Source organism: Pezoporus wallicus, unplaced genomic scaffold (genome assembly GCF_028554395.1).
Source record: "Pezoporus wallicus isolate ANWC-B61680 ecotype Strahan unplaced genomic scaffold, APGP_CSIRO_Pwel_v1 contig_7731, whole genome shotgun sequence".
Lineage (NCBI taxonomy): Eukaryota > Metazoa > Chordata > Aves > Psittaciformes > Psittacidae > Pezoporus > Pezoporus wallicus.
In genome coordinates this window covers 1,319,994-1,332,500 of record NW_026635361.1, presented here as the reverse complement: position 1 = coordinate 1,332,500, position 12,507 = coordinate 1,319,994, and the positions used below count along the sequence as shown (strand labels likewise).

Here is a 12,507-nt window from a genome sequence, read left to right as displayed (position 1 = left end):
CCACTGCAGCATCCCGCATCCACCAGCTGCAGCATCCCATGTCCACCAGCTGCAGCATCCCGCATCCACCCACTGCAGCATCCCGCATCCACCAGCTGCAGCATCCCGCATCCATCCACTGCAGCATTGCACATCCACCAGCTGCTGCATCCCACGTCCACCAGCTGCTGCATCCCATGTCCACCAGCTGCAGCATCCTGCATCCACCCACTGCAGCATCCCGCATCCACCAGCTGCAGCATCCCATGTCCACCAGCTGCAGCATCCCGCATCCACCCACTGCAGCATCCCGCATCCACCCACTGCAGCATCCCGCACCCATCCACTGCAGCATCCCGCATCCATCAGCTGCTGCATCCCACATCCACCAGCTGCGGCATCCCATGTCCACCAGCTGCAGCATCCCGCATCCACCCCCTGCAGCATCCCTTATCCACCTCTCCTCCAGTGTTTGTTCAGGAACAAAGAGTCGGTGTAAGTCAATGGAACCCCTATCCCGTGCCATCAATTTTTCATCAAGGAGCCAGTGGGAAGCATGCCATTATCTGCCCCATCAATAATGCACAGGGCTGGCCTTGGCTTGCTGCTTCCCCTGCCCGTGCTGGAAGGTGCTGGCGTCAACCCCAGCTTTTCCAGGCTCAAACAACACCTGCAGAGCCTGGAAATCCATTCCCAGCCTTTAATGCCAGCCTAATGCTGCTCAGACCAACCCCCAGCCCAGGTGCTCCCACTCCCATAGCAGCACCTGGGGACAGGACCAAACAACACCTGCAGAGCCTGGAAATCCATTCCCAGCCTTTAATGCCAGCCTAATGCTGCTCAGACCAACCCCCAGCCCAGGTGCTCCCACTCCCACAGCAGCACCTGGGGACAGGGCCCCCCTACAATTCCTGTCTCAAATCCAACCACTGCATCTCTCCTTCCTGAAGGGTTCCAGGGTGAAAAGCTGGGAATTCACATCTGAGATGATGGAAGCTTTGAAACTCCTGGCGCTCGCTGTTTATTTCTCAATATTGCTTTCTTCCTCCCCATCATTCCCAAGCCTCTGAAGCTTCCTCTGCCTTTAGAGCCTTTCATCCGCCCCCCGAGCTGCCTCCCTCCTTCCCCTATTTGCTTAGGCCAAGTTCCTTTTTCACTATTTACTTAACAAATTGCTCTGAGACACTTTGATGTCTCCCATTAACTTCGACTGCTGCGATCGATTCATCCCAACACGGAGCAAAGCAATAAACCTCTGCAGGAGGAGGTGAGAAAGCGGCCAAAAATAGGGTGTGCGAGGGGATTCTGTGTCCCCATAGCATTGCCTGACCCCGTCCCTGGCCGGGGAGGGGACAGAAATGCACCCTGGAAACAGGCTGAGGACGGGTTCAACTCATTGCACATGTGAGCATCTGAGCCCCTGGCAGTGCATCAGCTTCTCCTGCACCACAATCTCCTTCCAGCTCGACAAATAACACGTCCCTGGATGAGTGTTAAGCCCAATTCCGTAATTGTTATGAAGATGGGATAAGCTCAGATTTACATATCTGAGAAAATACATTGCTACAGCGGCTTAGGGAGATCAGAGAGGAGAAAAATCCCATTTTCTCCTCTTTTCTGTAAGAAAAGCTCCTGGAACCATCAGGATGCCTTCATTCCTCACCCATTCCTTTGGGACACCAGTACCAGCTGCGGCTGTGGGGATGCCAGGTCCCCAGTGCCCCCAGTCCCTCCTTGGGAACACACTGGTCCTCAAACCCATCCTCGGGCCATCATGTGGGTGGATGTTTCAGTGGGGCAAATGGGGCTTTTTCCCCCCTCTACTTCCAAAATCCAAGTGTTTCCCTGGTGAATCCCAACTCCATGGGGGAGATTAGCAGGTCCCCAAAGGGAAATAGGGAGAGTTTTAGCTCTGCACATCTTGATAGGATGCACGAGCCGGCGAAAGGCAGCAAATAAATGGGGTTTTATCTGATTAAACCGAGGCTGAACTCGCTTCCCATGCATGGGGGGGGCTGTGCTGGGGGGGGGGGGGGTGTGTGTGTATATTAGCCAAAGCATTACAATTCAATTTAGGAGCTAATTGGATTGCATTGAAAAGCGCTTCATCTGAGCCCTGTTCCATTTAATAGAGACACCACAGCTCCTGCTCCCTTCCTAACTGGAATGTTGATTTTAGGGCCGGTGATTACCATCGCTAGCCGGCTCCAGGCCCAGCTGCCGGCTGCTGATACCGTGTTGTACAAGGAAATAAAAGCCTCTGGATTACACTGGATAACTCGGGGAAGAAGGATGCTCTGTGTGGAACCGGCCGCTCCCTCCCGCCTGCCTGCTCCTTCAAGATAAGGCTTAAGAAAGCAGTTGTGCCACCAGCAGGGACCGCGATTCCGCTGCGAGTCGCTGCTGGGTCAGTTTCCTCAAAGAAAAAATGGGGTAAAAAGAGGGAAATAAAAGGAAACCGGTGGCTGGGAAGGATGGGACGGGCTGGGATAGCGTCTGAGAGCGTCTGGCTCCGTCAAAACAGCTTTCCCCCCATCCCACTGCATGGAGTTGTTTTCGGGAGGTGATGTCCCCAAGTGATGTCCTGCTGCTGCTGGTGACCAGGGAGGTCAGCAGAGCCTCCCGGGGTGGGTCTGTGCTCCAGCATGGAGCAGAGCATCCCACAGCACCACTGGTCACCCGTGACCACAGACTGGGGCCAGAGCTAAGAAAGCCGCCTCCTGAGATTAAACCATGAGGGAAAGGGGTTACCATGGGGCTCCTGCTGGGTCTTTGCAGGTTCGTTTTCTCCTGGGGAAACATCCTCATCTGTGTTTTGAGACAAACCCATTTCCAGCAGCTGGGGATGTGAAGTGCAGAAATATCCCCCCAAAATACCCCCAGCACCAGTGGGAGGCTTGGCAGCTCCCTGAAGAGTCTGTTTCCCAAGCACACCGTTCAAAATCTGTGCCTGGGACCCCCATAGCCTCGTGTTCAAAGTGCTCGCAAAGCATTTTCATTCCCCAGCTGTGAACAAGTGGTTTCATAGGGGTAAATCCCACACGAATCTGGTGACGGGCTGCTGTGACTTGCCCTTGGCCTGCGAATGGGGGTTATTACCATCCATTACCCTGTGAGCTCATGGATTGACTGGATTTGCTGATAAAACGCCCTTTGCGCTTCAGCAGTGAGCATAAATCCATCAACACCCCAAGCCACCGTGCTGAGAGCAGTGCAGCACCCGCTGCCCAGAGCACCCATTGTGCTCAGAACCCATCACCCTCAGCACCCACTGCCCTCAGCATCTCCCCAGCTCCCATCCTGCATTAAGTAGCACCAGGAAAGGCTGAGAAGCCACTAAAAGAGAATGGATGAGCCTTTCAGTGCTCTCTTCACCGAGGGTTTAGCAGTGCTGGCAGGACTGGCTTGGGGCAGGACATAACCAACACAAACCCCCAAAACACACACAAAAGTGTGGGATTTGCTGCCAGTTTTCTCTTCCCTCCTGCTCTGGCTCCCTGCTGAGGTCCCTGCTCCGTGCCCCGTGCAGTCGCAGCCACACAGCCCCACACAGGAGAAGCAAGCCCTGAGCCCCGTGCCGGGGGTGCTGGCGCACCCATGGGTGCCCCCCTCACCCGGGGCAGCTCAGAGCGGCGCATCCTCAGCGCAGCCGTGCCGGGCTTCCGCCTGCTTCCCGGCCGCTCCCAGCCCCGGCACCCCGCGCTCGGCAGGGCGGCGTGGCTGGCGCTAGATGGGGCTGGAGCACCTCGGCCGTGCGGCAGCCTTCGGCCGTGCTGCGTCCTCAGCCCTTGCAGCATCCTCAGCCCCAGCAGCCTCCTCAGCCCCAGCAGCATCCTCAGCCCCAGCAGCCTCCTCAGCCCCAGCAGCATCCTCAGCCCCAGCAGCATCCTCAGCCCCAGCAGCATCCACAGCCCTTGCAGCATCCTCAGCCCCAGCAGCATCCTCAGCCCCAGCAGCATCCTCAGCCCCAGCAGCCTCCTCAGCCCCAGCAGCATCCTCAGCCCTTGCAGCATCCAAAGCCCCAGCAGCATTCTCAGCCCCAGCAGCATTCTCAGCCCCAACAGCATCCTCAGCCCCAGCAGCATCCTCAGCCCCAGCAGCATCCTCAGCCCCAGCAGCACCCTCAGCCCCAGCAGCACCCTCAGCCCCAGCAGCACACTCAGCCCCAGCAGCATCCTCAGCCCCAGCAGCACCCTCAGCCCCAACAGCATCCTCAGCCCCAACAGCATCCTCAGCCCCAGCAGCATCCTCAGCCCTAGCAGCATCTTCACCCCTTGCAGGACCTTCAGCCCTTGCAGCATCTTCATGCCTTGCAGCACCCTCTCCCCTCACAGCATCCTTTTCCTTTGCAGTGCCATCATCCTCTGCATCCTCCTTGCCCCTTTGCAGCACTCGTTGCCCCGTGCAGCACCTTCATGCTTTACAGCACCCTTTTCACTTGCATTATCCTCAACATTCACATCTCCTCCACTCTCATAGCACCTTTATCTTTCTCACCCCTCTCTCCCCTTGCCCTTTGCAGGCTCAAGGCATTGCTGGGCTCAGCAGTGATGTACCAGTCACTTCCCAGCTCACTGAGGCACAAGACATTGCTCAGCGGGCACAGGAGCCCCCATCATCCTCAAAAGAAGCTTCCTGGAGGAATGTTGGACCCATTTCCACCCAGGAGTTGGAAATGGGTCTAGCAAAGCATCCCAAATGCTGTTGCCAAGCAAGAAATCCTGCACCCCACCCCAGCTGCCTGTTCTACCATGGCACAATGTGTTCTGGGGGGACAATGTGCACATCTGGGCTCCCATGTGATGGAGTTGGTGGCACACATGGAGCAAAACACCAGCAAGGCAAAAAGAACAAGAGACATTTACTTCTCCCAGCCCCACCAGAGGCCCTTTGGCTTGTAAACCCCTGATGTTGACAGGTCAGGGGAATGTGGGTGATGGGAGAGGGGAAAGAAAGGCTGGAGGAAGCAGCAAATGTTTGAGGAGGCTGGAGAAAACGCTGCCCTAATCGTTAAGTGCTGCTTGTAAATTATTCACCGACTGGTAAGAGAGGCACAAATCCGTTCAGGGAGAGGGCAGGAGGGTAGGAAAACACGGTGAGGCTGAGCCCAGCCTAAACCCCAGCCTAGGGTCAGAAAGCTTGGCCAGCAGAAACCAGCCTGACCCCTTGGTGAGCCCAAGGGGGGGGCCTAATGTCCCAAACCCAGAGGCTTCTCTGCATCCGTGGGCCAGGGCAGGGTTACCCCATCTCCTACAATATTCCTCATCCCTTCGTGCTCCTCATCCTCCCCCCTGTCCTTAATGAAGGCATTAACAAGCAGGACCTCAAAAGCCGCAGGGTAGGGATGGGGGACCCGGGTTTGATCAGCAGGAGTGGAGTGGGGAGAAGTGACAGGGCTGTGATCAGCCGCCTGCTCCCCCCCTCCCCAAAGCAGAACTGCTGCCGGGGGGGCTGTCATGTCCTGGCTCCCTCCTGCACCATGCTCCATTAGTAGGGTGTCAGCCCTGATTCCTGGGGCTGTCAGGAGATGGGCTTTCCAGGCCTTCCCAAGCAAATCCCCTGCGCTGCAGTGCAAGTGGACTGAAAGTAATCTGTGCTTTAGGGGGAAGAAAACGGCTGTCAAAGGTTGGGGCGGAGGGGGAAACAATAACCCTCCCAGCAATGCTTTCCAGCCTTTTTAGCCTGCTCAGGCAAGGCAGGGCTTGTGCAAACCCTTCCTGGGCTTCCCTGCCCCACTCAGGCTTTCAAATTGGATGCTGGAAGCATCCTTGAGGCCACTTCCCACCCTTCCTCGCTGTATCGGCGCAGGGATGCTCGTGTGAGGATACAGAGAGCTGGATCTGAGGCTGCTTAGAGCATCAGCGTGAGCAAAGAGCAAAGCCAGGGGTGAAAACTCATCACACAGACCACGCAGTGATGCCAGGGCTGACTCCTGAAGGGTGTTTGTCTTTCTCTGGAGCCCTGGGGTAATTCAGTCCATCACACTTGGCCCTCGCATCCTCACCGCATTGAGGCTGTGCTGCGGTACCCGCCTCCGCACGCCCCATTACGGGTTTCCATTAGCCTGGTCATAAAGCAGCCACGGAAAGGGAAGTCATAAAGCTCAGTGGAGGAATTAAAACAGCTGGAGGAAAACCAAATAGCTGCTCTGTATTTGTCTTTTTATGGCTCTTATTTGATTGCTAATTTTCCTCCTGCTTTGCAGCCTGAATCCCAGGGACAGGGATTAGGGCGAAGGTGGGGTTTGGGCAGCTGCTGCTGGGGAAATAACTGGGCTTTTGGGCAGTGCAGGACTCCCCCCCGCCCCTTCCCTCCTAGCTATTTAATAAGCAGAATTGGGGTTTAACGACCTGTTATTTTTAAAGCCAGATGGCTTAAAGTACAGGAAGATATTAGGACCACGAGGGCTGGGGTTAAATCCATCCAAGGGCTCCATTTATCAGCACAAAGGAGGAGGAGAACAGCTGCTTTTTCTTTCTCCTGGAACCAAAAGGTACGAGCTGGAGGTGCCTGGGGTCTCCCGACATAATGCAGCCATGAAAGGAGAGAATTTGCTAAATGGATTTGGGACTGAGCGATCAGATCGAAGCTGGCGCATCCAGGCTGCCCCCAGCAAGGTGATGGGAAGCTGCTTCCCCTCCAGCCCTCGTGAACCCCACATCAGCTGGAATCAGGGATGTTGGCACTGATGGAAAAGCCCCTCCATGGGCACAACACAGTTTAAAATCCGGGGTTTATGCCAGTTTTGCACTGTTGCATGTGCCTTTGGGGGGCTGGTAGGGTGATGCAGCTGGCACAGCATCACTGCCCGCTCTCATGGGCTCTTACCTGGCAATAACGTGGGTGCACGGGGGCTGCTCGCAGCTCTTTGCTCCCCTTGAGTGTGCTGCCAGTGGCAGGGTCCAGGCTGGGGAGGACATCACTGCCTGATGGGGTCAGGAATGCCGCTGGGCTCTGGGAAAGGAAAGGCAACGGTCTGTAGGATGGATGGATGTGGTGACAGGGGCAAGGAAATGGCACCGCTGCGTGCCAGAGCGGAGAAGAGAAGCTGCGTGGAGACCTCAGAGCAACCTTCTAATATTTGAAGGGGGCTACAAGGATGCTGTAGAGGGACTCTTCATTAGGGACTGTAGTGATAGGACAAGGGGTGATGGGTTCAAACTGGAACAGGGGAAGTTCAGGTTAGATCTAAGGCAGAAGCTCTTCCCTGTGAGGGTGCTGAGGCGCTGGCACAGGGTGCCCAGAGAAGCTGTGGCTGCCCCATCCCTGGCAGTGTTCAAGGCCAGGTTGGACACAGGGGCTTGGAGCAAGCTGCTCTAGTGGAAGGTGTCCCTGTGCCGTGACAGGGGTTGGAAATGGATGAGCTTTAAGGTCCCTTCCAACCCAAACAATTCCCTGATGCTATGTCCCCTGACCCACCAGCCACATCCCCAATGTGCCACCAGGACCAGTGTGATGGGAAAGAGCTGTGGGTTGCTCATGCTCAGCTCCTGTTCACAAGGTGGAAACAGCAGGTCTGTGCCCAGCTCAGCCCATCTCTTCCCTTCCTGGGCAGGCAGGAGGTGGGTTCCCAAGTCCTGTGGGTACAAAGGGATGCTGAAAGCCACTTTGCTTCTGGTCACTGGGTGCCTGGCGGATAAGGCACCTCCGGCACAGCGGCAGCTCCTGCCAGACCCTCTGCCAGATGCTGCTGGCAGCAGTAATGCGATTTCCCTGCCCCTCATTTCCCTGCTCTGCGCACCCCGCTCTCCTCCCACCAGCCTGGCTTTTATAGACTCCCCTCTAATCCACTTAGAGGGGGAAGTTGGATCTAATGGAATAAATGATGGAGTGCGTGCGCTCCTCGCTGCCGCCTCCCATGGCAAGGTCACGCACAGGGACCCTCTCCATGGTCTGGCCATCCCGGCTCCCAGTACAAGGGCAGGTTTGGGTGACGAGGACCAGCCTCGCTGCTGGGATCTTTGCACCAAAACACAGCACCCAGCACCCTCCTGTTTCACCACCCTTGTTTGCTCCCTGCCTCCCAGATGCTCTCTTCCTTTCTCCAGATGAGCAATCAGGCTGAGCGCCCTCTCCAAATGAGCTGTGGGCATGGGCAGCGGTGAAGTGGCCCGCGCTGTGTATTACTCCGTGCCTGCACCCAGCCTCGCCTGTTTAGTGCAGGTAATGAGAGCAGTGAGCATCCCTCCCCTCCGAGGGGGTGTCCGGAGGCATCCTCGTGCCCTTCCCCATCGCTGCCTCATTAACGCCATCAGCATCAGCATCCCTTGTGAAGCCGCATTTCATTATGCTACTGGCCCCGACCTCAGCCCAGCTCCTCCAGCATCAAAGCCGGGGTGAAGCTGCCCCCCGCCCCGCCACTCTCCCCCTCCACGGGGAATAACATCATGCAAAATGCAACAGTTTAGGCTCTGCCTGCAATTACGGGGGCCGGCAGACAGCTGCTGCCCACCGTGCCGTGCCGGAGCCGTGGCCAGCCCGGCCCCACCACCACGGCCCATCGGAGAGCTGCTCGCTGGAGCACACGTGCTCTTAATTCAATTAGCGCTGCCCTGAACGCTCCCCTGGGAATGGCAGGAGGAAACCAACAAATTCTCCTTAACAAAGACATTCCCTGCTTTTCTTTTTTTTCCTGTTGGATCCTCGCTGGCTCGGCTTTCCCTGTGTAACGCAGCTCCCAGCCCGCAGCGATGCCATAACGCCTCTCGTAACCCGCTATGCAAGAAGAGGAAGGGGTTCTGTACTTGATTGAGAGGTGTCAATCAAGAGCTGGCAAGCAGGAGCAGTTCAGCTCTGCTGAAAGCCCTCGGAGGGTTTGCTGGCTCACGGAGACAAGATGCTTCCCCCAGACCAGCTTTTCCACCACCTCCTGCATCCCCTGAAATGGGGTTTGGGGGCTGCAAGCCTCAGTTTTGGTGCTCGCAGAGGACAAACCCATCCGGACGGGCTGAAACAACAGGAAACACATGGCGATCCCCGCTTCCCGACCCAAGTGTAAACCCATCTTTCTGCCAGCCCAAAAGGGGTTTGATGGAGGGGCTGGCACGGTGACAATTTACACCCCGGCGCTGTGACAATTTACACCAGGCGCCGATCTGCTGCTGCTTTTAAATGGCAGCAATTACATAAATTAAGGCTGTTTAGGCGATGCTGTAGCCAGCCTGTTGATTTTCCTTCCCCTTGCCTGGAAAAAGCAGCTCCTGCGTTTCCCTTCTTATCAGAGGCTCTCACCACATTCCCAGACCTCATCTCGGGTGACAGGAGCAAAAGAGGGTGGCAAAGGCTTGAGGTGACCCCGAAGGTCCCAAGGGCCGAGTTAATGGGCTGAGCAAGGGTTGTGCCAAAACAAAGTGCAAAACAAGGCTGGTTAATAAATTGGGGCAATGAATAAATCCCTCAGGAATAAAGATGCCTCCGGTGTGCATTTCCCAGCCCTTGGCTGGGGCGCAGCACCCCCTGGGCACACTGGGGACAGCATCCTGCTGTGCCTGCACATGGATTTGCCACTGGTTATTGCATGGTCAAACTCAGCTTTCCTGGGCAAGACACCAGATTTGGGCTGGGAAAAGAAGAAGGAAGGGGAAACGGGAGTCCTGCCTTGATCCACAAGATGCTATGGAGGTGGATGATGTCGGAAGGGAGGTGGGTGAAGTCAGAATGGAGGTGGATGGAGTCGGCTGCAGGTTTTCCCCTTTCAACCCTTTTTGAGCTGTTAATTTGCTCAAACGAGAGCGTTTTGCTGAAGTCTTTGATTTCTTTGTCTCCCCGAGATGATCAAAGTCTTTTGTTCCCGGTTGGGCTCCAGAGGGAGGAAAACCGGCTGGGTGGGGGCAAACCTGGGGGCCTCCGTGCCTTTACTCGGGTGGCTGCAACCCAGCGCTGCCCTTTCCCTGAGATAACAGGAGTCCTCTTTGCTCAGCCCTGGTGTCGGGGCTCTTGGCTTTTAATAAAGCAGCTGCTCCCTGCGGCTATTACAAATGGAGCAGTGTTTTGAGAGCCTGACTATTTACGGGAAGCTCCTTATCCCTAGAAAGCCCTGGTGCTGAGGTTGTTCTCTTGGTGTGAAGGGTTGATGTGAGCTCAGGAGCATCCAGAGCCTTGGTAGGAATCGGTGAAATCCCTGCAGAGGGGGTACAGATTTATGCCTGGCTCCTGGTGCGCCGGGGAGTACAGATGGCCCAGGGTTTATTTAGCTGTTGTTTGTTATAAAAAGCCCAGCCAATCTAGGTTATACATTTTCAGCTCTCTACATTAAAATAAAGAATAAGAAAAGAAACAAGATGAGCTTGGTGAATCTGTTCTCCTTTGCCAAGTGGCTGGGGAGAGCTGTGAGGCAGGGCAGGCAGGGATGCTGCTGCCGCCTTTGCCTCTTGCTCCCCATTTGGCTCCTTCTTGGCATCCTAAAACTGAGCTCAGGACTAATCCATAAGCTGAGGACTTGGAAATCCAGCTTTCAACAACCCTTGAAACCTGTGGCTGCCTCAATGGGGAGAGAAGCTCTGCCCTTGCAACATCACCCCTGCCCTCAGGGCTGTGTTTTCTGGGTGCTGGGGATCACAGGCAGCCACCTGGACCACCATCCATAGAAAACCCTGACTTCCAGGGAAGGAACAAGCCCTTGGCAAAGGCAAGGAGGAGCCAAACCTGCCCTCACCCTCATCGCTCACTGATTTGCATCACTCCGGATCTGTCTGCTGTGGGATGAATTAACCAGACGCGGACCCAAGGCTGGCTCTGGCTCTCCTGCTTGTTGCCTCCACTCCCTCTCTTACATGTATTAAGGAAGGCAGGGCTGGAGGGGGGAAAGGGAGAGGCTGGGGTAGAGGAGAAGAAACCCCCTCGCAGCTCCCAGATCAAAACAATAATCAGCTAAATGAATTCCGCAGCATTTTCCCGCATGACTGCGAGTGATAATTTAGTGCAGCAGCCAGCTGGAAGCAAGAGGATTAATTCTGCACTTAGTGACACCCATGTGAATAATTCATCACACGCAGACCCCTTGTCGCTGACCCCCCTGGGCAATCACTGCAAAGCCCCCCACCAGCCAGCCCCAGGCCCAGCGCAGCTCCCTGGGGGATAAGGGGGATGCGGTCGCCAGCCGAGCATCCAGACCTGTCCCACATTTACTCTATGGACAGGGTTTCCCTTTGCAGATGGGAGCAGAGCCTGGTGGATGCGGTGATTGAATCGATGGCCGCATCCCAACCTGCCCAAGGAGCAGTCCTGGAGCCAAGGGTTAACAGGGTTCCCTCCTCCATGGGAAAGGCAGCCGAACTGCCTCCCTGCTGTGACATCCCTGGGGAGCACAAATGCTGAAGGATGGAGACAGCTGGGCATTTGTCACCGTGGTTAACCAGCCTGGCCCTTCTCTGCGCTGAGACGGTGAACGGCCTCTCCCAAATACCCTGCCTGCGCCCTGCCTGCTTCCCTGCCTCCAGCTGGAATGTCCCAGGAGTACGAGCACATGACGAGAGCCCTGGGAAAGGGAGGGATGTGTGAGGGCAAGGATGATGCTGCTGTTTCCAGCTGTCCAGTGGCACAATCCAGAGCCCTGAGACAACAGGCACAGGATAAAACCCGGATTCAGCCCAGCTGATGCCCACCTGAGAGGTTTGGAGAGAGGGTAGCAGCTCCACAGAGCCCTGTCCCTGTCCCCATCCCTGCTTGCCTTGTTCTCCATCCCCAGCATCTCACCTCCGATTGAAGGAGCTGCAGGCAGAGCCTCACGGTTGGGATGGCTCCAGTTGTGGTTTTGAGGTCTGTGCCCTGGGGAGGCAGAGGAAGGGTCAGAGCATCCACTGGAGCTTTCAGAGCCTTTGGCATCACCCAGATGTCACCCAGAGGCCCAGAGCTGAGTTTCGGAGCAGAGACCCCATCTTCCCCTGGGAAGCTCGGGGCTCTGCACCATGCTGCCTATGCAGATGTGAAGGTGGGATCTCCATCCCCCCATCCCAGCAGCTACGGGTACCATCACCTACGGGTGCCACCAATGCCACCCTGCCCAGCATCACCCTGAGCTCACCTGCATGGCGAGGCCATCCACACGCACCCCACCGTTCCGTGCCACCAGCTCCCGGAATACACGGCTGGTGAGGGGCAGCACTGAGTATCCGATGGGAGCAAGGGTGCCTGGAGCATCCCACACTGGGGAAGGGGCGAGAGAAGCTGGCTGGAGGCATGGCAGCCCAGGAGGTATCCCTGGCCAGAACCAGGGATGAGGGAGAGAATCCTCACTGGGGTCCCAGACTCACTGGCTTTGTATGGATAATATTCAATAGCCAAGGCGGTGTCCTCAGAGAAGATGGTGGCCACGTCCCGGCCTTGGAAGAGGAAGGAGCTGTTCCAGGTTGGCTGCTCTGCGGGCCCGGCTGCTCGGGACATCTTAGGAGACAACAGGAAAATTATCCTTCAGATACCTTCTCTCTCTAGAGATAAAGAAGCAGGGAGAGAGGACAGAGAGGAGAGGTGGGGGTAAAGGAAAGCACGACTCGTGCAGCTGCATCTCATCCCTGGCTCCAAAGCAACCCC

General features: G+C 56.3%; 1 protein-coding gene across 1 annotated transcript in view; it reads right to left on the bottom strand.

Moving 5' to 3' along the window:
• Positions 1 to 12,507, bottom strand: part of CCDC33 (coiled-coil domain containing 33) — a 42,191-nt gene that overhangs the window by 5,474 nt on the left and 24,210 nt on the right. Inside the window, exons 10-13 of the mRNA XM_057420485.1 lie at positions 12,231 to 12,360; positions 12,002 to 12,123; positions 11,674 to 11,745; positions 6,808 to 6,933 (exon numbers count right to left, since the gene is read on the bottom strand). Of these exons, the coding sequence (XP_057276468.1) occupies positions 6,808 to 6,933; positions 11,674 to 11,745; positions 12,002 to 12,123; positions 12,231 to 12,360 (450 nt within the window). The remainder of the gene's footprint in view (positions 1 to 6,807; positions 6,934 to 11,673; positions 11,746 to 12,001; positions 12,124 to 12,230; positions 12,361 to 12,507) is intronic.